Source organism: Elgaria multicarinata, chromosome 18 (assembly GCF_023053635.1).
Source record: "Elgaria multicarinata webbii isolate HBS135686 ecotype San Diego chromosome 18, rElgMul1.1.pri, whole genome shotgun sequence".
NCBI classification, from domain to species: domain Eukaryota; kingdom Metazoa; phylum Chordata; class Lepidosauria; order Squamata; family Anguidae; genus Elgaria; species Elgaria multicarinata.
Window position 1 is genome coordinate 5,509,191 of NC_086188.1, and position 25,055 is coordinate 5,534,245.

Below are 25,055 nucleotides of genomic sequence, written 5' to 3' on the forward strand. Positions count from 1 at the left end.
AGAACATGAACATTTCCTTCCCATTAAAGACTATGAGACTGGGAGTTTCAAGGCAACAAAAGTAATAAAAATGGCAAGGAACAATCCCAATTTACAGGATTGGAGAAGTGGCCAAAGATGGGGCATAGACCTGTTGTTCTAGACACACAGGGCATGTCTACACCGGGGGGATCATCCCTGTGTGTCCACATGACGCACAGGGGGTCCCGGGAGCAGGGAGGGATGATCCCTCCATTTCCCAAGGATATCGCCATAACCTCTTTTCCCAGTTCACCAAGGGGGGATTTGACCGAGCCAACGATACCCATTCAAAACCCAGCCTCTCTTTCAGAACCTGTGATGCCCTCCAACTAAATAAAAACGCTAGGGAGACGTACTTGATCGACAAGCGCTGACGTTCTGGATTCCGGACTGACGGCATGGACAGAAGCCTTCATTGGGTGGATAGTCTGTCCCGTTGGCAAACATGGTCTTCGGTGCATGATAGCGGTACGAAGGTATGCCTTTGAATTCTCCAGTTTGAACGAAGTCTAGTTTCATGGATCTGAGACAAGAGATTTCAAGAGACTCACCCAAGCACAAGCAGAGCTTGAATATCCTCGAACACACGAAATTCCACTGCTAAACTGGTGCGTTTCTCCATGCCTTCCATTACAACAGAACAGGAGAGGCCCTGCCTTCACGCCCTCCATCAGTGAAGGTGAAGAGTGAAAGATTCAAGGCAGACAAAAGGAAGGGCGTCCTCATGCAGCACATAGTTAAAGCTGTGGAACTCATGGCCATACGAGGTGACGACGGCCACCAGCTTGGACAGTGATTAGTCCAATCTAGGGGGGATAAGTTTATAAGTCCTTTAATAAGTTTATAACTTTAAGTTTATAAGCTCCTGCCAAAGGAAGTGAGGCAGGTGGCTACCAGGAGGAGGGCCTTCTCTGCTGTGGCACCCCGGCTGTGGAATGAGCTCCCTAAGGAGGTTCGCTTGGCACCTACATTATATGCTTTTAGACGCCAGGTGAAGACCTTTTTATTCTCCCAGCATTTTAACAGTCTATAAATAAATTTTAACTTGTTTTAAATTTGTAATTTTGCATTGCTGCTGTTTTTATCTGGTTGAGTTTTTATATTGTGTTTTATATTATGGTTTTATACTGTTGTTTTATACTTTGAATGTTTTTAATTTTTGTGAACCGCCCAGAGAGCTCCAGCTATTGGGCGGTATAGAAATGTAATAAATAAATAAATAAATAAGTCACAATATATACAGTATCTCCTCCAAGAAGCATTCTCTGAATGACAGTTGCTGGGTGTAGTGGAAGCTACTGGAAGACAATTGTGTAGAGCAATTGTTCCTTCCAGGCCTGAACCTCCTCTGCATTCCTGACCTCTGGAATAGCCTGCAAGTTTTCTTTTCAAGGCCTGCCACTGGCTTGCTTATCTGTCCAAGATAGCATGCATCCAGAGGAGACTCCCAAGTCAACTGCATCTTTAGATGTTTAGGGAAAACTGAGATTATTACTTCATTATCTATGTTGGCCCTGGCCAATATAGACTTCTTTATCGAGGTTGTTGCATAACCAAGCCCATCAAAGTATGAATCAGTGTCATTCACCTACAGCAGTATACAAGTCCCTATGGGACTTCAGAAAGAGGATTGATACAGACTTGGACGGAAGAGGTGCTATTTACCAGGCCGAGTCCCAGGGAACAATCCCAGGATGAACCTTGCTTGTAATTTCTCCTTGCTGCCTATATTCTGTACTGGATTGCTTTCTTACTATTCTGTATTAGGGTCAGGTTTCTTCCGTCGTTACACTAGCCTATTTTGTTGTCGAATAAACCTCGTTTTCGTCTTAGCGTTTCTGAATATCCAAAAACAGCCACTACCTATTTGGCAAAACACTGGGAAGCAGGAAGGTGATAATTTTGTGCTCAAAACTTGCTTGAGGGAAGGGAGTTACTAATGGCCAGTAAATCAGTAAAGTTGTGCTACATTGCAGTTAGAAACGGGAAAGAAAACCTGGGTCAAAGAGCAAAGTGATTCCAGGGAAGAGTTGGAGTTGCGCAGAGGAAAGAATCTCTGCTCAGCTTTACCTGCAAGCATCAGGACTGTAGAACTCCACAGGTGAGGAAGGGGTCAGGAATGGGGGCCACATTTCCCCAGCAGTCCCATTGATCATGTTGCATTGCTCAGAATTCCAGTATGACACCTACAGGGGAAATGCAAGACAAAGATACAAACACCAGCCTGGCCAAGGCAACCTATACCCATCCCCACACCAAGATAACCTTCTCAACTGTTTCTGATCCAAATCCTCCCCCTCTAATCCTAGAGTGAGCCTCACTGAACTCCTCGCTAAGGAGACGTGTATAGGATTGTGCCATCAAGTGTTGCAGCCCCATTTTTTAAAATAAAAATGCAGAGCTGCTGTGTCAGGAGGTTTATCCCAGCTGACGCATTTGATGTTTCTCACAGTGTAGAATTTGAACCACCTCCGGGGAGAATTTCATGTTTTAAGCACGGAACACAGGTGTAGGCCTGCCTATTTTTGATAGGAGACCATTTATTTATTTATTACATATTTAGATTGCCCAACAGCCAAGGCTTTCTGTGCAGTTTACAATTAAAACCATAATAGATAAAATCAAGATGTACAGCTTTACAAATGTCATATAAAACCAGATTAAGTTATAGTGCAGGGGAGACCATGGAAATTTTAAAAAATAAAAATACAATAAACTTTGGGGATTCTTATGTAATGCCAAGCCTCTTTCGCCAGACTCACTACATGCACACTGATGGAGTAGGAAATAGCACTGGCTTGACATAAAGCAAGAACATAACGTACTGGAATTGTTGTAGATCACAAGCTGAATATGACCCAACAGTGTGATGTGGCTGCAAAAAAGGCAAATGCTATTTGGGGCTGTATTAATAGAAGTATAGTTTCCAAATCATGCGAGGTACTGGTTCCTCTCTATTTGGCCCTGGTTAGGCCTCATCTAGAGTATTCCGTCCAGTTCTGGGCACCACACTTCAAGAAGGATGCAGACAAGCTGAAGCGTGTTTAGAGGAGGGCAACCAGGATGATCAGGGGTCTGGAAACAAAGCCCTAGGAAGAGAGACTGAAACACCTGGGCATGTTTAGCCTGGAGAAGAGAAGATTGAGGGGAGACATGATAGCACTCTTCTGATATTTGAAAGGTTGTCACACAGAGGAGGGCCAGGATCACTTCTCAATCATCCCAGAATGCAGGCCACGGAATAATGGGCTCAAGTTACAGGAAGCCAGATACCGGCTGGACATCAGGAAAAACTTCCTGGCTGTTAGAGCAGTACGATAATGGAACCAGTTACCTCGGGAGGTGGTGGGCTTTCCCACACTAGAGGCCTTCAAGAGGCAGCTGGACAACCATCTGTCAGATATGTTCTAGGGTGGATTCCTGCATTGAGCTGGGGGTTGGACTCAATGGCCTTATAGGCCCGTTTTAATTCTACTATTCTATGATTCTAAGTCTGTGTACAAGGATCTGAAGGAGTGGTGTTTTTTTTGCCCTGCCTTCAAAGAGGTAGGTTTGCTTTTACCTTTTTTAAGCCGTTCCAGTTATCCACCATTTGGGTTTCAGTTACGTTGTCCATGCCACTGTACACCGTGAACAGTCCTGAATTGGAGTTGTTCAACTGCAGTGAAGAAAAGAGGAGGTCAGGCAGAAGATATGCTTGTTGTACACCAACATCAGGGGACCCAAAGTTGGGGGAGGTGGCCTTAGGTAGGCCTTGCTGAGGAAGTTCTTGACTTTAGGCTAGGGGTGGGAGAACTGCTCCAGCCCTAGGGATTGGATTAAGAACACAAGAAGAGCCATGTTGGTTCAAACCAAGGGTCCATCTAGTCCAGAATTCTGTTCACACAGTGGTCGACTAGATGCCTGCAGGAAACCCAAAAGCAGGACATGAGTGCAAAAGCATGCTCCTGCCCATTCTCCCCAGCAACTGGTGTACATAGTCACACTGCCTCTGATACCGGAGGTAGCACAGAGCCGTCAGGATTAGTAGTCATTGATAGCCTTCTCCTCCACGAATTTGTTGAGTCCCCCTTTAAAGCCATTCCAAAGTAGCAGCCATCACTACATTTTGTGGACTGCCTCCCTGGACATCTCCCAGGGCTAGATGGTCTGCCTCCCTCCTGAAGTCCCATGCCTTTCCCCAAAACTCTCCCGACATCAACGACTAGGGATAAAAGCAAGTTTGCTTTGGGCCGGAGAGAAGAGGCAGGGCAGGGCAACCCAAACCTGCATATGACCTTCACGAGATGTTATTTATCCAAATGCCAGGGAAGCAGCTATGGCTAGAAGCCCTGCTCCAGATGTTCATTGGAGATGAATTGTGCAGGCAAAGCCTTTGCGCTGGCCTTGATAAGTCAGTCTTACCTTTGGGCAATTGAAGTGATTTGCTTCATCGAGTAGGTTATCGAGTCATTTAGTTAAACCAGGGGTGTCAAACCTTATGCCTGTGAGTCAAATCTGGCCTTCCGGGGCTTCCCAGAAGGCCATGCTCTTTCCCCCTGGCCTCATCCCCTTCCCACTGACAGCCAATCATTTGGTTGTTTCCAGCTTTTATGTGTATCCCCCCCACTCATCATAAAAGGTTGAAATGCCACTGCTAAAGCTTAGCTACTGGTAAGAAGAGCTTCAAATTAAAATATGGTGGTATATTTCAGCCACACCCATTTGCCTTTAGCCCCACCCTTGTACCTTCACCCAAGCCATGACTGCTAGAATTTGGCCCCTGAGACCTTCTCCAAAATTAAATTTGGCCCTTGGGCAGAAAGACGTCCGACATCCCGTGTTAAACATGCTGGGTCGGATCTGAAAGGCGTTGGCATGTGAAAGTTGTCCTGCTCTCTTGTAGGACGTGTGGAACACCCTTCCTTTTTATATTATGCAATGGAAAGAGAAATTAAATCCAGTTGTATTCCTCCTCCTTCCATAGCTCAGTGGCAGAGTATCCATTCTGCATGCAGGACGTTATGGGTTCAGTCCCTGGCATCGACAGCTGAAAGGGAATGGGATGGGATCCAGGTGATGTGGAAAGACCCTTCTCTACCTGAGACCCTGCAAGGACAATGCCCGTTAGAGCAGACCAGCCTTCTCCCCAAGCCAGTGGCCACCTGCCTGGAGGTTCATGACCACTGTCAAGAGCACCAGGTTGCAGAGGACAATACTGGGCTAGAGGGACAAAATACTCTGACCTGACTTTCTAGCATCCTCTCCCTTGTTCCAGTGGAAGCATAAGGATTGCTATGGAACCTGTTGGGACTTGGTCGCCGTATCCATCTTCTTCTGATTTCTGCCACATTCCTCAAGTTCCTCCATTGCTTACTTCAGACCAATTCCTCCCCCACCCCACCCCGACGTTTGACTTACTTCAGTAAATAAACCAAATTTCCCTTTGCCTGGAAACAAGCCGGGCTTGATCTTGTCCAGGAAGTCGATGAGTGGGTCCTCGTATCCCCACAGGATATCCTCGACTGTGCGGTTCATGAAAGCCTTGTGCTTGAAGAAGGCAAAGGCACTGCTGACGGTCAGCTTCAAGGCGAGTGGCATATCCTCAAGCATCATTGCTGCTCCCTTTTCGGGAACGGAGCAAAACAGAACCGAGAAGAAAAGAAGAAAATCATCGAGAATAGGTTATTGTATCGCAAACTAGTAAGTGGAGTTCAGTTTGTGAAAGCATTCATGGAAGTCATAGAATCATAGAAGAGCAGAGTTGGAAGGGGCCTACAAGGCCATCGAGTCCAACCCCCTGCTCAATGCAGGAATACACCCTAAAGCATTCCTGACAGATGGTTGTCCGGCTGCCTCTTGAAGGCCCCCTTTTCCAGGGGGGTCTATGACCCCCCTGGAAAAAGTGAAGCAGAAGTTGAGGGGGCAGGATTACAGTTTGAGATTGATAAACAAATGGTCAAAGAACACCTAATTTCCTTGAATGAGTTCAAATCTCCAGGGCCCGATGAACTGCATCCTAGAGTAACGAAGGAGCTAGAGGAAGAACTCTCAGAACCTTTCTCTATTATCTTTGCAAAATCATGGAAGACGGGTGAGGTGCCGGACGACTGGAGGAGGGCTAACGTCCCTATCTTCAAAAAGGGCAAAAAGGAGGAACCTGGGAACTACAGACCAGTCAGTCTGACATCCATCCCTGGGAAAATTCTGGAGCAGATTATAAAGAAGTCAATCTGTAAACACCTTGAAATCAGTGCTGTGATCCCTAGAAGCCAACATGGATTTGTCAAGAACAAGTCCTGTCAGACTAATTTGACCTCATTTTTTGATAGGGTAACCTCCCTTGTGGACTGTGGGAATGCTGTGGACGTCATACATCTTGACTTCAGCAAAGCTTTTGACAAAGTACCACATGACATTCTGATTAACAAACTAGCTGAAAGTGGGCTAGATGGAACAACTATTAGGTGGATCCACAGCTGGCTACAGAATCGGACTCAAAGAGTACTTATCAATGGAACCTTCTCAAACTGGGGAGAGGCAACGAGTGGGGTACCGCAGGGCTCAGTCCTGGGCCCAGGGCTCTTCAACATTTTTATTAATGATTTGGATGAGGAGGTGCCGGGAACACTTCTCAAATTTGCAGATGACACCAAATTGGATGGCATAGCTAATATCCTGGAAGACAGAAACAAACTTCAAAGTGATCTTGATAGCCTGGAGTGCTGGACTGAAAACAACAAAATGAAATTTAATAGGGATAAATGCCAAGTTCTACATTTAGGAAATAGAAACCAAATGCACAGTTACAGGATGGGGGATACTTGGCTCAGCAATAATACAAACGAGAAGGATCTTGGAATTGTTGTAGATCGCAAGCTGAATATGAGCCAACAGTGCGAAATGGCTGCAAGAAAGGCAAATGCTATTTGGGGCTGCATTAATAGAAGTATAGCTTCCAAATCACGTGAGGTACTGGTTCCTCTCTATTCGGCCCTGGTTAGGCCTCATCTAGAGTATTGCGTCCAGTTCTGGGCTCCACAATTCAAGAAGGACGCAGACAAGCTGGAGCGTGTTCAGAGGAGGGCAACCAGGATGATCAGGGGTCTGGAAACAAAGCCCTATGAAGAGAGACTGAAAGAACTGGGCATGTTTAGCCTGGAGAAGAGAAGATTGAGGGGAGACATGAGACCACTCTTCAAATACTTAAAAGGTTGTCACACAGAGGAGGGCCAGGATCTCTTCTCGATCCTCCCAGAGTGCAAGACACGGAATAACGGGCTCAAGTTAAAAGAAGCCAGATTCCAGCTGGACATCAGGAAAAACTTCCTGACTGTTAGAGGAGTACGACAATGGAATCAGTTACTTAGGGAGGTTGTGGGCTCTCCCACACTAGAGGCATTCAAGAGGAAGTTGGACAACCATCTGTCAGGGATGATTTAGGGTGGATTCCTGCATTGAGCAGGGGGTTGGACTCGATGGTCTTGTAGGCCCCTTTCAACTCTGCTATTCTATGATTCTATGATTCTAGTGTGGGAGAGCCCACCAGGTAACTGATTCCATTGTCGTACTGCTCTAACAGTCAGGAAGTTTTTCGTGATGTCCAGCCAGAATCCGGCTTTCTGTCACTTGAGCCCTTTATTCCGTGTCCTGCACTCTGGGAGGATCGAGAAGAGATCCTGGCCCTCCTCTGTGTGACAACCTTTAAAGTATTTGAAGAGTGCTATTGGAATCCTGTCCTGGACAAATGTAAACATATTGGCCTTCCCCAACCAATGTGTTGAACTGCAATTCTCTGCTCATCAGAAGAGTGTTTTATCGCACGTTGGCTACTGCCCACTTACGGATGTGCGCACGTCCTTCAGACGGCAACGTCCACCTCCCACGTGCCTCCCATGTGATTTTCCACAGCAAAATAGACCCCTTTCAGTACGACTTTTTAAAACAACAGCAACAACAACACAAAACCTGGAATGTGCTACTGCAATCTCCCACTGTGTGCAGGAAAAGCGTTGTGATAGAAACGGCCCCTGAATGGGCCACATGGTCTTTGTTTACTTCCTCTTTCCCCTCCAGGCAGAAAGAAGAAGTAATGAGGGACAAAAGCAGGGGTGGAGAAGTGATGGTATGGAAACGCAATTTTCCCTAGTGTGATGATGCTCAAAGTCCAACACAACAGGAGAGCCCCAAGTTGGGGAGAGCTGAAGTATTTGAAGAGGTAACAGAATCTCTAAGCCTGACATTTCTATCCCATGTGTGCTTTTTGCCTGTTCTGTGCTGCTTTTTCATAATGAGGTTAAATTAAACTGTCCCAAGTTTACAACATTAGACATTAAAAGCCTTGCTTGACAAGTTCTAAAAGTGGTTGGGAATTGTTCTCAAGATATAATAAGTAAGAAAGAAAAAAGGCATATTAGAAGTTCTATCCATTACAGCAGGGGTCCCCAACCCAGGGGCCACGGACCGGTCCCAGTCCGTGGCCTGTTAGGAACCGGGTCACACAGGTGAGCTGCTTTCACCCACCCACTCCCACCCCAGCATACCTGGGTGCGGGGCGCCATTTTGCCTGCCCAGCCGAAGTGAAGCCAGGACACTGGGATGGGTGGGGTGGCTTCGGAACGGTGCGGCCGGCCGGAAGCCGCTCTGGGAGAGCGACTTCTAGGCGCACTGTTCCGAAGCCGCCGCCCCGTCCCAGCGTCTTGGCTTCACTTCAGCTGGGCGCCCACCCAGCTGAAGCGAAGCCAGGACGCTGGAGTGGGGGTGGGTGGGCGTGGCTTCCCAAAACCATCCCCTCAAACCCAACCACCCCAGTCCATGGAAAAATTGTCTTCCATGAAACCGGTCCCTGGTGCCAAAAAGGTTGGGGTCTGCTGCATTTACAGAGTTTCACAGCCCTATTAAAATATATTTTATTGTTGGGATTATCTGTAGATTGGATCTATTTATATCCGCTTTCTTTATTGTTGTCTTTTGGGCTTTACCGATTTTTTTTTTTTTCAATTAAGCAATTACGTTTGTTCTTGATTTCTGGGGATCGCTTTGTTTCATTTTCTAAGAGAGAGCTGCGAAAATGGATTTCCGCACTTCTTCCTTCTACCTGCCGCTCCCCGTAACCCCTCCAAAATCCATTCCTGGGAAATATTTGGGAATGAAATGGATGCCCCCTGCCCTAGTACAAGCAGAAGAGCACCGTAGCATCCTACCTAGGCGGCTGCATAACCAGAGTTTAAACAACCTCATTATCCATTTGCAGCCTAACAATGGCTTAGTGTGTTGTCTGAACAGGCCCACTGAGACTCAGATAAATAAAATCCATAGAATTGAACAAATAACGCAATCCTATACAAGTCTACTCAGAAGCAAGCCCCATTGAATTCAACAGGCCTTACTTCTAGGTAAGTGGTTATAGGATGGCAGTCTATATCTCTCAAGAGTTGGGAGTTCACTTACCATTACCAAGATATTCGGTACAACAACATAATCCGATTCCGACCCATTTGATTTATCTGGATGGAAGAAGAGCTCTCGCCATCCCAAGAAGGAGACCGTACCATTGTCGTGGAAAGTTATGTTGTCTTTATATCTGCGCTCACTGAAAGACAGACATAGCTAGATTAAGTCGATGCTTACATTTTTATCTGGGCAACAGGAGAATCTTCCTTTGTAGATACCTAAATCAGGCTGCAACATTTAATCCACCCTTCCTCAGCCTGGTGCTCTCTCAATGAGTTGGGATTACAACTCCCAGCAGTCCTGATAATGACTGCTGGGTCCCTCTTTGGGACTGATGGGAGTTGACCTCCAAAATGTCCCGAAGGCACAAGGTTGCTGAACCAATTCACCGGTTAGATCTGTCCATTTCAAAACAAGACAATAGACCTGTTAATCAACTCAAAGTGCCCTTGATTAATCAGAAAGCAAGGAGATACACACACACACACACACACACACACACAATCTCCTGTTCATGGGAGGACTAAAAGTGCAGGCATGATGTAAGCATGCATGCATCTACACTCACAATCCCAACCTTCCTGTGTTGAACTGGAGTTGGAACACCTGGAGGAGAAGCCGAAATACCTGTTTGCATGCATGTAGCAGCCTAGAACCCTCTACACGAACAAAAACCTTGATAAAGCATTCCAGATTACACAGAAATGTTGACTTGCAGTCAAACGGACATAAGCAGTATCCTTCCTTCACGTGTTCCTCCTCAACTCAAGAAAGTTGGGGACAGGAATGTTGGATGAGACTTCCACACAAGCTACTTTCTGCTTGCCCCCACAAGCACGCTGAACAGCAGCATAGGGCTGATCCGAAATGCTGGCTTGCCATAACTCAAGATGTGTCCTGCTTGGCTGTAGGATGCTCTAGGTGCAGATCAGGTATATACAGAGGGACAATCAATCCATGCTGAGGTCAGAGCACATGCAGTCAATCAGTCAAGAGAGTCAGGCAAAAACAGGAGGAGTCATGATAACAGGCAAAGGTCAAAACACAGGTAAGCAGTCAGTACGTTACATAGTCCAGAGACAGAGTCGGTAGGCAGTCCAAAAGGTAAATAAACAGGTTATCCGGCAAGACAAGGCAAGGCAAGGCAAGGTTCAGGATGCACGGTTCAAGGCAGGATGGACCAAAATTGTTCCAACGCTGGCTGATGCCAAATGCAGCCTGCTGGACCCCACCCAGAGCTCAGCTGCAGTAATCAAAGCTCTCCTTTCAGAGCCCTTCTCCTGAGGAGACCCTTTCTCCCCAAGGAGACCTTTTCTGCAGGCGAGTACTCCATCGCACAAGAGCGTTACTCGCCTGTCGCTTGTGGCAACGTCACCTCTGGGGGTCAGGGGGGTGCAGAGGCAGAGGCCCTTTCTCCTGGCAGGGATGGTCCTGCAACTACCTCCCCCGAGGGCTCAGGCTCCTGCGGATCTGATGGTGGTCTTGGGTCTGGGGCTTCGGCTTCTGGGGCCTCTAGCTCCTCCTCTGAGGAGGACTCCTCAAGTAGGGGCATGACAAGATGTAGATTTGTACCGCTGCATGCAGGCCATTCCGGCTCACAGCTCCTGGGGTGCAGGAGGGAACTGCTTCTACCTTGAGCCGCCATTTTGCATCAGGCTTCAGTTGGTGGACCTCGGGGTGCTGCTAAGTAACGAAGCTGCTCCTACAGTCCTGTGGTCTGCCCCGAGGCTGATGCCAAGGGTAAGTATGATTGGGCACCTGCCCAGGGCCTGCAGCGCCCCCTGGAGTCGGTCCTCCGCTACAACCAGCTTGTTCACCTGCTTCTCGCTCTGGTTCAGCCAACGGTGGTGACGAGGAGGAGGAGGAGGAGGAGGAGGAGGAGGAGGAGGAGCAGAAGACGCTCTTAGCCTGTCAAGCAAGCAAGTGGCAGCCATGATGAGGAAGAGGATGAGGAGCAACCCTCAAAAACCTGGCGTCAGCACTAATCACTCCCGTCTCTAGATTTTACCATCTAGTAAAATGGTTTTAAACTATGCACACAGGGTTAAACGCGACAGTTTGGCTTGGCTTTGGCAAAGGAGACGTGTCCTGATGAAGCAGGAAGTGGAAAAGGGAAGGGCCAGGAGAAAGCAGCCGCCAGCTCAACGCTGAACAACAAGTCAGCAGGCCCAGCCTGCATCAGGTGCCAACGCAACAGAGTTAGTTCCAAACATCTGCTGGAGGAGGGGGGCTTTTCTCAAAAAAGGACTGTTGCAAAACAGCTGCTGGAAGACAGAAAAGACGCTTTGCACAAATGCATCCCTCCAATGTCACACTCCTCGCACGCGATCACTTGCCTCGTGAGTCAAGTTTGCTTACTTTTGATGGAAGCAGACAATCCCAATCCTTTCCCCCACCCAGCCTTGGGTGCGCTTCTAGCAGCCTTCCTTCCTTGGGTGCTCTCCAGATGTTTTGGGTTTCCAGTTCACATCAACCCCAGCCAACATGGCCAACGGCCAGGAATCTTGGGCACATTCGTCCAAAACAACTAAGGAGGTCCAGGCTTAGGGACATCTGGGTTTGAGGAAAACAGAGCACGCTGGCTTTGGCTCAAAGCAACAGAATCCTGGGCAGCAGTGAGAAACTGGGTACTTTACAGCACGCCCACGCAGAAGACAGTCCCGTGGCGTTTCGTGGGGTTTACTCCCAAGAAAGTGCACATAGGATTGCAGTCTTAGAAATCTAATCACCCTAACTTTAGAACAGGGGTAGCCGTCTAAACTCTCAGCTCCCATCATCCCTGTCTATGTAGGATAAGGCTGATGGGCATTGCAGTCCAACAGCATCTGGAGGTGCAGGAGTAGCCACACCCTTGCTTTAGCACTAAAGCATCTTAGAAAAGAAAAAGAGAAGAGACCAGATAGGGTAATTACAGTAATTTCATAGAATCATAGAATAGCAGAGTTGGAAGGGGCCTACAAGGCCATCAAGTCCAACCCCCTGCTCAATGCAGGAATCCACCCTAAAGCATCCCTGACAGATGGTTGTCCAGCTGCCTCTTGAAGGCCTCAAGTGTGGGAGAGCCCACAACCTCCCTAGGTCATGGGTTCCATTGTCGTACTGCTCTAACAGTCAGGAAGTTTTTCCTGATGTCCAGCCGGAATCTGGCTTCCTTTAACTTGAGCCCGTTATTCCATGTCCTGCACTCTGGGAGGATCGAGAAGAGATCCTGGCCCTCCTCTGTGGGACAACCTTTTAAGTATTTGAAGAGTGGTCTCATGTCTCCCCTCAATTTTCTCTTCTCCAGGCTAAACATGCCCAGTTCTTTCAGTCTCTCTTCATAGGGCTTTGTTTCCAGACCCCTGATCATCCTGGTTGCCCTCCTCTGAACACGCTCCAGCTTGTCTGCATCCTTCTTGAATTGTGGAGCCCAGAACTGGACGCAATACTCTAGATGAGGCCTAACCAGGGCCGAATAGAGAGGAACCAGTACCTCATGTGATTTGGAAGCTATACTTCTATTAATACAGCCCAAAATAGCATTTGCCTTTCTTGCAGCCATATCCCACTGTTGGCTCATATTCAGCTTGCGATCTACAACAATTCCAAGATCCTTCTCATTTGTAGTATTGCTGAGCCAAGTGTCCCCCATCTTGTAACTGTGCCTTTGTAGGGTTTAAACTCACTAATCCAAAGGGGGAAGGAAGGTAAGAAATAACGTAGTAGTAGTAGTATTTGGAGACATTCAATGTTTATTCATATTTGTCTGCTGCAATTAGCAGTAGTAGGTCTATGGTGCCAGTGCAGGACCTGTTTCGTAATCTTCCTCCGAGGTTGAGACGGGCCAACCCCTCCCTTTCTTCCAACCCAAAACTTCCAACTCATATGTGCCTATGTTCACCCAAGCACAACAGCAGCCTACGTTCACCCAAGCACAACAACAATATAAAACAACAGCTCTTCTAGTCATTCTTAAACATTCCATTTCTACAGGCAGATAAGACCAGGAAACTTTTTGTCCTGTAAAAGGAGTAGTTGAAGACAGCAACTCATATTAGTAGAAGGGCTGAGTACAGGAAGGTTTCTATACCTTCCCCAATACCCCAGGCAAAGGATAGATGAGCAGGCAGACACCACACACAGGATGAACGGAGCAACTTCTGAACAAATGCTAGCGATGGCCACCAATCTGGATGGATTTAAACGTAAACCGCCCAGAGAGCTTCGGCTGTCGGGCGGTATAAAAATGTAATAAATAAATAAATAAATGGCGGTTAGACAAATCCCTGGAGGAGAAGGCTCTCAATGGCTACAAGTCCTGATGGCGCCATGCTACCTCCAGGATTAGAGGCAATATGCCTATGTACACCAGTGGCTGGGGAACATGGGCGGGAGGGTGCTGCTGCATTCATGTCCTGCTTGTGACTTTCCCATTGAAGCAGCTGGTCAGCCACTGTGGGAACAGAGCGCTGGACTAGATGGACCCTTGGCCTGATCCAACATGGCTCTTCTTATGTTCTTATGCTCCGATGCTTCTCATGCTCTTGGGCATGCAGCCTGCCCACTTGTTTCAACAGAGGAAAGTGCTGATCAAGCCAGCCTCCTCCCCCCTGCCTTGAAATCGGCAAGGTGTGTGCAAAGGTTCCCCATGACCATGACGGCTCCTCCACCTGTCGGGATCGCCAATTCCTTCCTCGATAGAGCAGCTTAGGTCTTTAATAGCTATGGTCCCAGAGAACTCCTACCAACCGAAAACCTGACAACAGCAGTACAGCGGTTTGTGAGAAGGGAAAAGGAGCCTCTGAGAGAACAGGGAACTGGCAATCCTCTACGGGTGACCTGAGGGTGGGGGATTATGCAGATCAACAGATAACCCTCCCTGCTATGCGCCACTAGGTCTAGATGCTTTGGGCCTAAGCAAGGAGAGGGATAAGAATCTCCGTTAGCTTTCAACCTAATCTTGAACAAGGGAGAAAACAAAGACATTTACCCTAAGAAGCTTTCCCTGTGCCAACTTCCTTTGTACAAAGCAACAATACATACATTCAAAACCCACAAGTACATTAAAACATCAGGGAGGCAAAATGTAAATGCTGAGAAGAAGCTGGGTGTTCCGCCAACCACCACACCTACTAGGAGAATTGCATGCATGCATGAATCTACCCATACACGTCAATCAACATCTAAGGTCCTCTTCCAGGTGCCTACTACGAAGGACGATCAGAGGATGGCAAGAAGGGAGAGGGTCTTTTCAGTGGTGGCCCCCCAATTATGGAATGAACTCCCCGATGAGGGTCGCCTGGCGCCAAAATTGTTGTCTTTTCAGTGCCAAGTCAAGACATTTCTCTTTTCCCAGGCATTTGACAGTATATGTTGAGCTTTCTGACTGACCCCAGATCAATATCCGTTTAAACAGATATTGTCTTTGTAGATTATCTGTTTTGTTTTTATGGGTTTTAAACTTTGTATTCCTGTCTTCTTAAATGTTCAATGCTTTAATCTTTGTAAACCGCCCAGAGAGTTTCAGCTATGGGGCAGTATACAAATTAATAATAATAACAACAACAAGAACAACAACATTGGACATGTTCTTAATCAGTATTTTATGTTTGCTGTTGTTCCCTGCCTCAATCCAATCAGAGAGGTGGGTAAGAAATAAATAATGATGATGATGATGATGATGATGCAGCCACTTTTGTGCAAAGGATTTCGACTAGTATTAGATCCTAGAAAATCCTCCATTGATAACACCCTTCACTGATCTAATGCAGTGGTTTTCAAACTGTGATCTAAGCTTGGACAGCGGCGGAGCCAGGTAAGGGGGCAGGGGGGCTTACCTGCCTCCGTGACGGTCTAGCAGCGGCTTCAACTGAAGCCCAGGCCTCAAAGCGGAAGCAAGCCGCAGAAGCAGGCCTGGGCCTCAGTTGAAGCCAGCGGCGGACTGCAACCGACGCAAGTAAGTGGGAGGGGAGGGGGGCTTACCTGGCTCCGCCACCGCCGCCGCAGTCCGTGTGGTGATGGCAGTGGAGCCAGGTAAGGGGGCAACGGGAGGGGGGCTTACCTGTGTCTGTCGCGGTCTGGCGGCGGCTTCAACTGAGGTCCAGGCCAAGGCTTGAGGTCTGGGCCTCAGTTGAAACCGCTGCCGGACCGCAATGGATGCAGGTAAGTGGGGGGGGGGGAAGGGGGGCTTACCTGGAGGGTAAGGGGGACTTATTCGCCCCCCATTTTGTCCCCTCTTCCCCACTTACCTGCCTCCGCCGTACGCTGCGATCTCGCTCTGGCTCTGGTTCTGGAGCAGGTCGGGGGAGGGTCGGATCAACTGAAGCGGTTCGGGCCCGATCCGGAAGTTCTGGATCGGGCCCCGAAGCCGTTCGGGAGGCTGGTGCACAGCCCTAATCGAAAAGCCACACGTAGGACACGAGTGCAATCGTTTATGGGAGTCGCTTTTGAAACAATCCTAGAGAGCCCATTTCACTGCAATTACTGTGCATGCCTTGTAACCGAAGCTGTGCAGAAGCTCAGCTGCAGTCTCATCCATCTCATCGCAGCTGGTGGAAAAGACTTTCTAGTGGGCTATGCTACTCAAGTTTGCACCTCTTCCTATCTGCTATAGCTTTTAAAGGAAGTTATATGATCCGCACACATATTAAGCTGGATTAGAAAAGTTCAAACCTGTACACGTATGGGCCCCGCTGCCTCACCACTGGCTTGGCTCCCTTTAGAATGTCGTTCGGATTCACCACCTCAAAGAAATAGATGGACATGAAGAATGGCACTGGGATTTCTTTCCACAAGTTGAATGTCATGCTGTTGGGCTCTAGCTTCACATTCTGAAACGACAAGCAAACAGCACATCGTTAGCATAATGTGGTAATCCAGGGTGGGCTTCGCATACAAGGGCTTTATATGCAGAACCATCCGCTTATTTATTTTAATATCCAACCAGACTTCTACCAAAAACTCAAGCTGCCCAACAATACAAAAATTAACCTAACACCGAAGCATGTAAAAACCACACACACCACAAATCATTAAATAACAATAACAACCCCATGAAAAGCGAGAAGCAATTGGTAGCAGAGTCTTCCCTTTGCCGTGGGCCTTGGCATGTTAATCAAGTTAAACACATGCTTTTTAAAAACATGTTAAGAACTGCTCCAGATGGTGGGAAATGGGTGTGCCTTCGTTGCTGCCACAGGGGCCAACCAATCAGCGATCTACAAGCCATCTTACGCTGCAAACCGTTGTAATTAGTTATGTCTATGTGCAACCCAGTTTGGAAGCTCCTACTTTGGTTCCCCCTGCCCGCCTGCCCCCCCCAAAAAGGGGGGGCAAGTCTAGATCTGCAGTGGGCGTTCTAGTTCTGTAAAACCAACCCTGACTAACTAACTCTAAAGAAATATTTGCATGTCCCCAGCGCATCGTTTCCCAAAGGGCTCTTGGAGACCAGTTTCTTATATTGCAATTAAGAATAATTGCAATAAAGAATAATTAGAACTCTCCCCAAGGAACTTTGTGAGCCTCCTGAGTTATTAAATCCAAGCTTCCAGCAAACGAGACATACTCCCACCCCCACCCATGTGAATTAAAGTTGGATACATGCTTTCTCCTCCCTCTCCCAGGCAAAGTAAGAATTTTGAGCCCGAAAGCAAAAAAAACCCCTTGTCCTCAGAAGAACTCAGCCCTTTGCTGTTCCAACCATTTGGAAAGAAGGAAACTCAGAGCAACAATTCATACAGTTACAAAACTGCCCCCCACTTTTCTGTTGATTGGCATTTTGGATTCATCAGAGCCTTTGGTTATTGATTTCTCTGGCGCACCTTTGAACATGCTGCAATATTCAGGGCTTGCTCTGCTACACAGACTGGGAATTGATCAAGTAGCTTTTAATTTATTTATTTATTACATTTTTATACTGCCCAATAGCCGAAGCTCTCTGGGCGGTTCACGCAAATTAAAACCATGAAAAGCACAATAAAACAACCAGCAGTCTAAAAACACAAATACAAAATACAATATAAAAAGCACAACCAGGATAAAACCACACAGCAGAAATTGATACAAATTAAAATACGGGATTAAAACAGAAAAGCTTACATTCAAGTTAAATTAGGTGGTAAAATACTGAGAAAATAAAGCGGTCTTCAGCTGGCGATGGAAGGAGTGCAGTGTAGGCGCCAGGCAAACCTCTCTGGGGAGCTCGTTCCACAGCCGGGGTGCCACAGCAGAGAAGGCCCTCCTCCTGGTACCCACCTGCCTCACTTCCTTTGGCAGGGGCTCACGGAGAAGGACCCCTGTGGATGATCTTAAGGTCCGGGCAGGCACATATGGGAGGAGGCATTCCTACAAAGAACCTGGCCCCAAGCCATTTAGGGCTTTGAATGTTAGTACCAGCACTTTGAATCAGGCCCGGACCCGGACTGGCAGCCAATGAAGTTGTAAAAGGACTGGCGTAATGTGATCTCGCCAGCCAGTCCCTGTTAGCAAACGGGCTGCCCTGTTTTGTACCAGCTGAAGCTTCCGGACCGTTTTCAAAGGCAGCCCCACGTATAACGCATTGCAGTAATCCAAATGAGAGGTTATCAGAGCATTAATCACTGTAGCTAGGCTATCTCTGCCCAGATAAAGGCACAGTTGGTATATCAGCCTAAGTGAATGATGAGGGTCCCTTGGCCCAACAAATGTAGTTGGGCTCCCATCAGCCTGATCAAGTCAGCATAGTTCATGATCAGGGATGCTGGGAATTGCAATCCACAACCTCAGATCCACGATGGTTCAGGTCATCCTCACCTTAATCAGACAGATTCAAATGAGTGGGGATTTCTATGAATCCGAATTCCCAATGGGCCAGTTTCTTCCGAGTCATGGATTCTGCAGATGTGCGGATGGGTTTTTCACTATTGGGGAGGGATTTGCACTAATGCGCATCAGTGCATTAGAACAAGTGCACATGAGTGCAAATCTGCATTAGTTAATGTGAATTAGTGCATGGATTCACACTCGTAATCAGCCGCAGGCAAACCACAAGCTGGAGATATAGGAGTAGCTGTCTTATTCTGAAGAACACCATAGATTTCTTCCCACGGCGCATAAACTTTGGAATTCACTACCACAAGATGTAGAGATGGACATCAATTTGGATGGCTTTAAAAGGGGGTTGGATAAATTCCTGGGGGAGAAGGCAAGCCATGGCTACTAGTCTGGATGGCTCTCTGCTACTTCCAGTAGCAGAGGCAGTATACCTATGTACACTAGTTGCTGGGGAACATGGGCAGGAGGGTGCTGTTGCACCTGGCTTGTGGTTTCCTGGTTCGACAGCTGCATGGCCACTGTGTGAACCAGGTGCTGGACTAGATGGACCCTTGGTCTGATCCAGCAGGGCTCTTATGTACATACCTATACACTTTGATCATTACCTAAAGCTCTTCTTCAGATGCCTTCTCCAATGCCGCTTGGGAAAATGGCAGCAAGGGAGAGGTCCTTTTGGTGGTGAGTCCCCAGTTGTGGAGGGCGCTCCCAAGTGTGGTCTGCCTGGCACCAACATTATCACCCTTTCAGCGCCAGGTGAAGATTTGGCATTTGACAGCATGTGAGAAGGTTTTTACCAGTCCTGAAACACTTGTGTTGTGTTGATTTCTTTTGTATGGAAATGGTTTTTATATTACGTTTCATATTGTATTTTAAAGTTTTAATCTTTTGTAAATTGCCCAGGGAACTTTGGCTATCGAGCAATATGGAAATGGAACTAATTAATTCCTTGCCCCCCCCATTCCGCCCCCACCCCAATTATTTCCTGGTTTTGTGCCGTTGAAATGTGTCCCCAAAGGCTTGGTTACTGGAAGTAAAGAGCTTTAAACTAAAAATAAGCTGTTGCTTTCGGTGCTATTTTCTACAGGGGTCTCTCAACAGACAGAAAAGAAATAATAACCCTTATGTTAGCAAAGGTAGAAATTATGCCAGAGTGAATAGTGTTACCTTGAAGATAGGGAACATCTTTATTTATTTATTTACCATATTTATATACCACTCCCCAATGAAAATTTTGGAGCGGTGTACAAGATAAATAAAAACAGAATAAAACACTTAAAACAGATTTTAAAAGACGCAAATACAGTGACTCAGGGCTGGACATTAAGGAAAGGCTTCCTGGAATAATTATGTTTTCAGGAGGTGCCAAAAGGAGTACAAAGTTGGCGCCTGCCAGACCTCCAGAGGCAGGGAATTCCACAGGAGGGGGGCCACTACGCTGAAGGCCCTTCCCCTGGTGGACTCCAATCGGAGGATGGATCTATGTGGAACCACCAAGAGCATGCCCTCGGATTACCTCAGTGACCGGGCAGGTTGGTAGGGGAGAAGGCGCTCTCTCAGGTATCCTGGTCCCAAGTTGTTTAGGGCTTTGTACACCAGTACAAGAACCTTCAACCTGGCCCGATAGCAAATAGGCAGCCAGTGCAGTTCCCTCAGCAGAGGAGTTACATGCAGGAAAGGGGCAGCTCCAGATAACAGCCGAGCTGCAGCATTCTGCACTAGCTCCATCTTAGTACCTCCCTTAAAGGACAGGTGGTTAAACACTAGGCAGGGAGTGTCTACTCCTCAGTTGAAAAAGCATGCAAGAGAGACCGATCCAAAATGTAGAGCAGTGGAAAATCTGTCCCTCAGCCCTCCCAGATGAAACCATGTTGCAATTTTAACAAGGAAAGCCTCCCCTGATCCAACACCATTCTTGGATTCCCAGACTATTTGGACGTGGTCAAACAAGCAGCCAAGCCAAAACATTTGATCAGCCACAATCTCGGCACCGGACATCTTCTGACAGAGATGTTTATCTGAACGTTAAGCCAGCTTTCCGCAACCCAATGCCCTCCAGCTGTGTGGGACTACACATTCCGCCAACCCCAGCCAGCATGGGGACTGTAGTCCTAACACATCCAGACGGTGCCAGATCAAGGGAGGCTAGGTTCAGTTTGGTTGAAGTCTTCACCCACTTCCCTCTCCTGCTATGCCTCTTAGGAATTGTTTGCATGAAGCTCATGTCACTGGAAGAGGAAGCATTTTTGCTGATGCACAGAAAGCGGTGAGTCAGCTGTCAAAGGTTAGCCCCTAACACAACAACAAGCTGTCCTCTCTTCACCCACTGATTTCTGCCTTATGTAGCTGTGAGAGGCTCAAGGATTGATTTCCACCCGTAAATTTGATTCTGGTTGTTTAGGAGACTTTTCCTGGAAAACCCGCACAAAAGCTCAAGTCACAGAGTTTGCAAGAATTTATCCCGGTCATCCTCCCACTTACAGCAATCCACATTTTCCCCCCTTCCACAAATGTTTACAGTTCTTGCATCTGCAAGCTACCTTTGTTTTCCATTCTAAAGCTTAACATTCTGCCAATGAACTTGACCTATGCTCTCTCTGCCTTTTCTCTGCAAAATGTGACATCTATTGATTGCATAAATGACTGGATTTCCCCTTAACTGTAGATTACCCAAACAATTTCTTTCAAAATGTTTCATTTGCTCTTTTAAAGATGGTCAAAGATCTAGCATCTTAAACTATGCAATATAAGTGTATATACCTCCCCCAACTCTCTTTTTTTTTAAAGTTGACATGCATTCACTTTTCTAAATCAATCAATAAGTGTTTTTTTGATTTTCCTAAACTGGTGACTAGAACCCATTTCCACGAAGACTTACGCTGCAATAAATTGTTTAATCTGTAAGGTGGCCCTGGACTTCTTATCCTAACAATTTATTGCAGCGTAAGTCTTTGTGGAAATGGGTTCTAGTCACCAGATGCATAAAATGTTATTCTTAGGCTGCAAGCCTAGGTGCACTTATAGAATCATAGAGTTGGAAGGGAGCTTGGAGGTCATCTAGTCCAACCCCGTGTTCAATGCAGGATACAACTAAAGCATCCTTGGAAGGTATCATGTGTAATCCCACTGCCCCTGTTTTGGGAGAAGGTGTTTCAGGTAATCAATCAGAATCCAATTCGGACCTAGAGGAGGAAGCGCCAGACACCAGCCAGCCTGTACCAGTGTGGGAGGAAGCTCTCACGGGCGATTCCCCAGCTGGGAGTCAGCCCTCTCCAGAGCTTATCTCCTCAAGGCAAATCCTACACACTCAGTGGGAAGTGAGCCTTCTTCTGGAGGAGAGCGCCCCAACAAACTAGCTGATGCTAGGGTCTGCCGGAAGCTCAAACACACGGAGTGGAAGGAAGGCGCGAGAAAGTCGGCCCGACTAGGATTGTGTCAGAACCTTCCTCCACACCAGGGCCTCTGAAGTTACAGGCGTTTGGGGGCTTCCTGTTCTCCTTGGTGGGACAATTGTCTCGCTTAGTTTGCATAGTTTTGCCTAGGGGGAAGTTTCCAAGAGATTAGACTCTTTTCAGGTAGAAGAGATGTTTGCTGCTTAATAAAAGCTTTGTGGATTACCTAGCAGGCCTGGTCATTTGTCTCCCATCAAAAGCAGGAGCTTTCTGAGAAACAGGACAGAAGGCAGTCTTCCCACCTCTCTGCTTAAATACCACCAGTGAAGGAGAAGCCACCACCTCCCGAGACAGCTCTTACACCATTTGGAAGTTTAGCTTAATGTTTAGCCAAAATCCACATCCCTGCAATTGGTTCAAATCCTGCTGCTTGCCCTTTGGAGCAAGAGAGAGCAAGCCTGCCCCCATTTTCTGCACAACAGACCTTTAGATACTGGAGAACAGGTATCATGGCTCCATTTGAACTCAGGAGCAAATCTCATTCGAAGAAATTCTGAGTAAACCTTATAGGATTGTACTCTGTTCAAAGATGCACAAGCACACACCAGCCCAGGACAACACACACTAGAGAAGGCCATGAAACGCACAGCACTGGCAGCGAGTTTCCAAGGCAAAGCCCAAATGTTCACTAGATAAAAGCCCATCAACCATTTACAGAAGTAGTAACTGGCAACAACACATTTAACACAGCTTTGCTCTGTTGTATTCATATCTTTAGTCAGGGGAGGGGAGAATCTGGTCTTGACTGAGCCCAAAAGAAATAGGAACAGACTTGCAGAAGGAAATGAGAAGTACAACAGACTTTTTCTCCACCCTAACCATTTACCTAGGGGAAAAATGTGTAGAGGAGAACACAGGGAGTCCTTGATGTTCTTCTCGCTTAATTTGCAATGCATTTGTTGTCAAGATACACATCTCTGCATTTCCACATAATCGGAGCACACTGCTATTGCATGTAACATTTGCAGGATACCTTTCGATTCCACAACTTGGCCCATCTGCCTTTAAAGCCCTAGTAAACCTCAAATACGTGACGAAACGGTCAGTTTAGGTCAGATCAGATCACTTTAAAAGAAGCGCTTGGAAAGAACACTCTGACATGGAACTTTTTTGTTTTGTTTTTGCACAACAGTTGGATGCTCTGCGGTTGTGTAAACTTGTTAGAGAATTGACTTCAATGAAAAAGAAGGAAAGAAAGAAAACATTGCACCCATTGCCTTGCTTGTGGGCTTCCTGTTGGGGTATCTGGGTGGTCACTGTTGAAATAGACTGCTGGCCTTTGGATTAGATGTATGGTTGATCCCAACCAATCAGGGACCACGTATTCCAGGAGCTGCTAGATGTCAGCTTGTAGAGAGTTTGTGGACGTTCTTTCCAGTCTGGAGTATAACTGACAAGAGAGGAACCCCAAGACAATGTCTGTGGTCCATACACCTACGCCAGCGTCTCACACTTCCCGTAATGACTAGCAGCATGGACGCTCCAAAGCAATATGCAAATAGTAATTACTATGAGTGGGAGTTGTCCACACCCTCAGTTAGCCACTCATTAGTCTCTACTGAAGGGCAAGTGCCCAGCAAGGGGAAAAGATGGCCACTGCGCTTGTACCACTGCCAAGTGCTTATTTTGCAAATGCCTAAAAAAACTAAAAAAAACCTGCATGCAAAATTCACCAAAAATCTGACAAAGGCGCCACCCATGTTACAACACTCTAAGGCATTTAGAAGAGAAGCTCATTACAGATTTCAATCATAGTTCAGCACCCCCTTAGGAAGCAAAGTCGCATGGTCTAACCATTTCACCACGCAGCCAAATTGGTCAAGAGAATGCAGGTCAAGAGACTGTATTGTTCTGCATTCTGTCTGTTTTGCTTTAATCCAACTGTTGATGAGCCAGAACTAATAAGAAACACAAAATACTAACTAAATAACTAACAGCTATAACTCATAAGAAAGACACGCACACACTTTCACCCGAACTGTGCTTCCAAGTGGCATTTCTCCAAGCAAAGAAATTCACCGCTGTTGACTGCAGATTTCCAGGTGTGATACCTCCCCTGTCACGCAAGACAAATTTGCATGCCAGATGGATTTGCGTGCATCAACCTGATCACAGTCGCCCACACCATTGATTTGAATTTGAATTGCCCCATGATTTGTACAAATAAGAACAAACAGCAACACGACGCCGTCTGACCGAGGGAAACTGTTCATACTGACTGTTCCATCCATTGAGAAGATGGTCAATAAAGCTTCATCCTTCCTCCACCTTTGCAAGCAAGTGACCCACCAAATTGCCTAGACCACCGCCCCCTAAAACCAGGCCCGATTACACATCCTGAACAGGAAAAAGCATCAGGAATATTTTGATTTTGGAGAAGTGGGGTTGAAAAGGAAGGTATGCCGGGAAGTTCACAGCAGTGACCTTTACCTTAATTCGCACGGAAATTTGCAGGAAGCATGAAATGGGAAGCATAAGGTAGGCAGGGAAATAAGGCATCCAGTCACAGGGATTATATATCAGTCTCTGTTCCCCAGCCTGCTCTCCAAACCTGGCCAGGTGGTAACTAGACTTTGAAAAGAGTTGAGCTAATTTCCTAGAAGAGAAGGGCGGCTGCTTCTTCTTCTTCTTCTTCTTCTTCTTCTTCTTCTTCTTCTTCTTCTTCTTCATCTTCATCTTCATCTTCATCTTCATCTGTTAGCCATGAGAGAGCACCTGTGTGTAGTATCAAGGATTAAAAGAGCCTAACTCCAAGCCAAAGTCTTCCAAACGTTTTGGGCAACAAGCCCTGAATTCCGGACTACTGGCCATGCTTCCTGGGGCTGGCAGGAGTCAAAATCCAATCTGGAGGACACCATCTTGGCAAACGCTTCGTTTGGGGCACTGGATTAAAACCAGCAGGGTGCCGGATCAAATCTCCGCTCCTCCATGGGTGATGAAGCCCAGTCACACACGGGCACATCCTACCTGCCCTACCTTGCAGGGTTGTAATGAGGATAACACAGACAAGGAGAATAGCCACATACGTAATTGGAAGTCTGCAAAACAACCAACTAAAAAGCAATGGATTGATTAAATTTGGGAGACTATTTATTTATTACATTTCTATACCGCCCAATAGCTGGAGCTCTCTGGGCGGTTCACAGACTAGTATGTCTAAACTTACTCAGCTAATATAGCAGGCAAGGAATCCTAATCTACCAGGAGGGCCTTCTCTGCTGTGGCACCCCAGCTGTGGAATGAACTCCCTAGAGAGGTTTCGCCTGGCACCTACGTTATACTCTTTTTGACACCAGTTGAAGAGCATTTTAGTTTCCCAGGATTTTAATAGTTTATCAGCTTAGGGTGTTTTTTTTAACTTTG

The 25,055-nt window shown here is 46.9% G+C and overlaps 1 protein-coding gene across 3 annotated transcripts in view; it reads right to left on the bottom strand.

Moving 5' to 3' along the window:
• The window catches only part of SCARB1 (scavenger receptor class B member 1), a 56,741-nt gene that overhangs the window by 30,279 nt on the left and 1,407 nt on the right, over positions 1 to 25,055 (bottom strand). For all 3 annotated transcript variants that reach the window (XM_063143823.1, XM_063143824.1, XM_063143822.1), the window contains exons 2-7: positions 16,105 to 16,262; positions 9,451 to 9,592; positions 5,422 to 5,625; positions 3,584 to 3,679; positions 2,092 to 2,207; positions 378 to 544 (exon numbers count right to left, since the gene is read on the bottom strand). In XM_063143823.1, the coding sequence (XP_062999893.1) occupies positions 378 to 544; positions 2,092 to 2,207; positions 3,584 to 3,679; positions 5,422 to 5,625; positions 9,451 to 9,592; positions 16,105 to 16,262 (883 nt within the window). The remainder of the gene's footprint in view (positions 1 to 377; positions 545 to 2,091; positions 2,208 to 3,583; positions 3,680 to 5,421; positions 5,626 to 9,450; positions 9,593 to 16,104; positions 16,263 to 25,055) is intronic.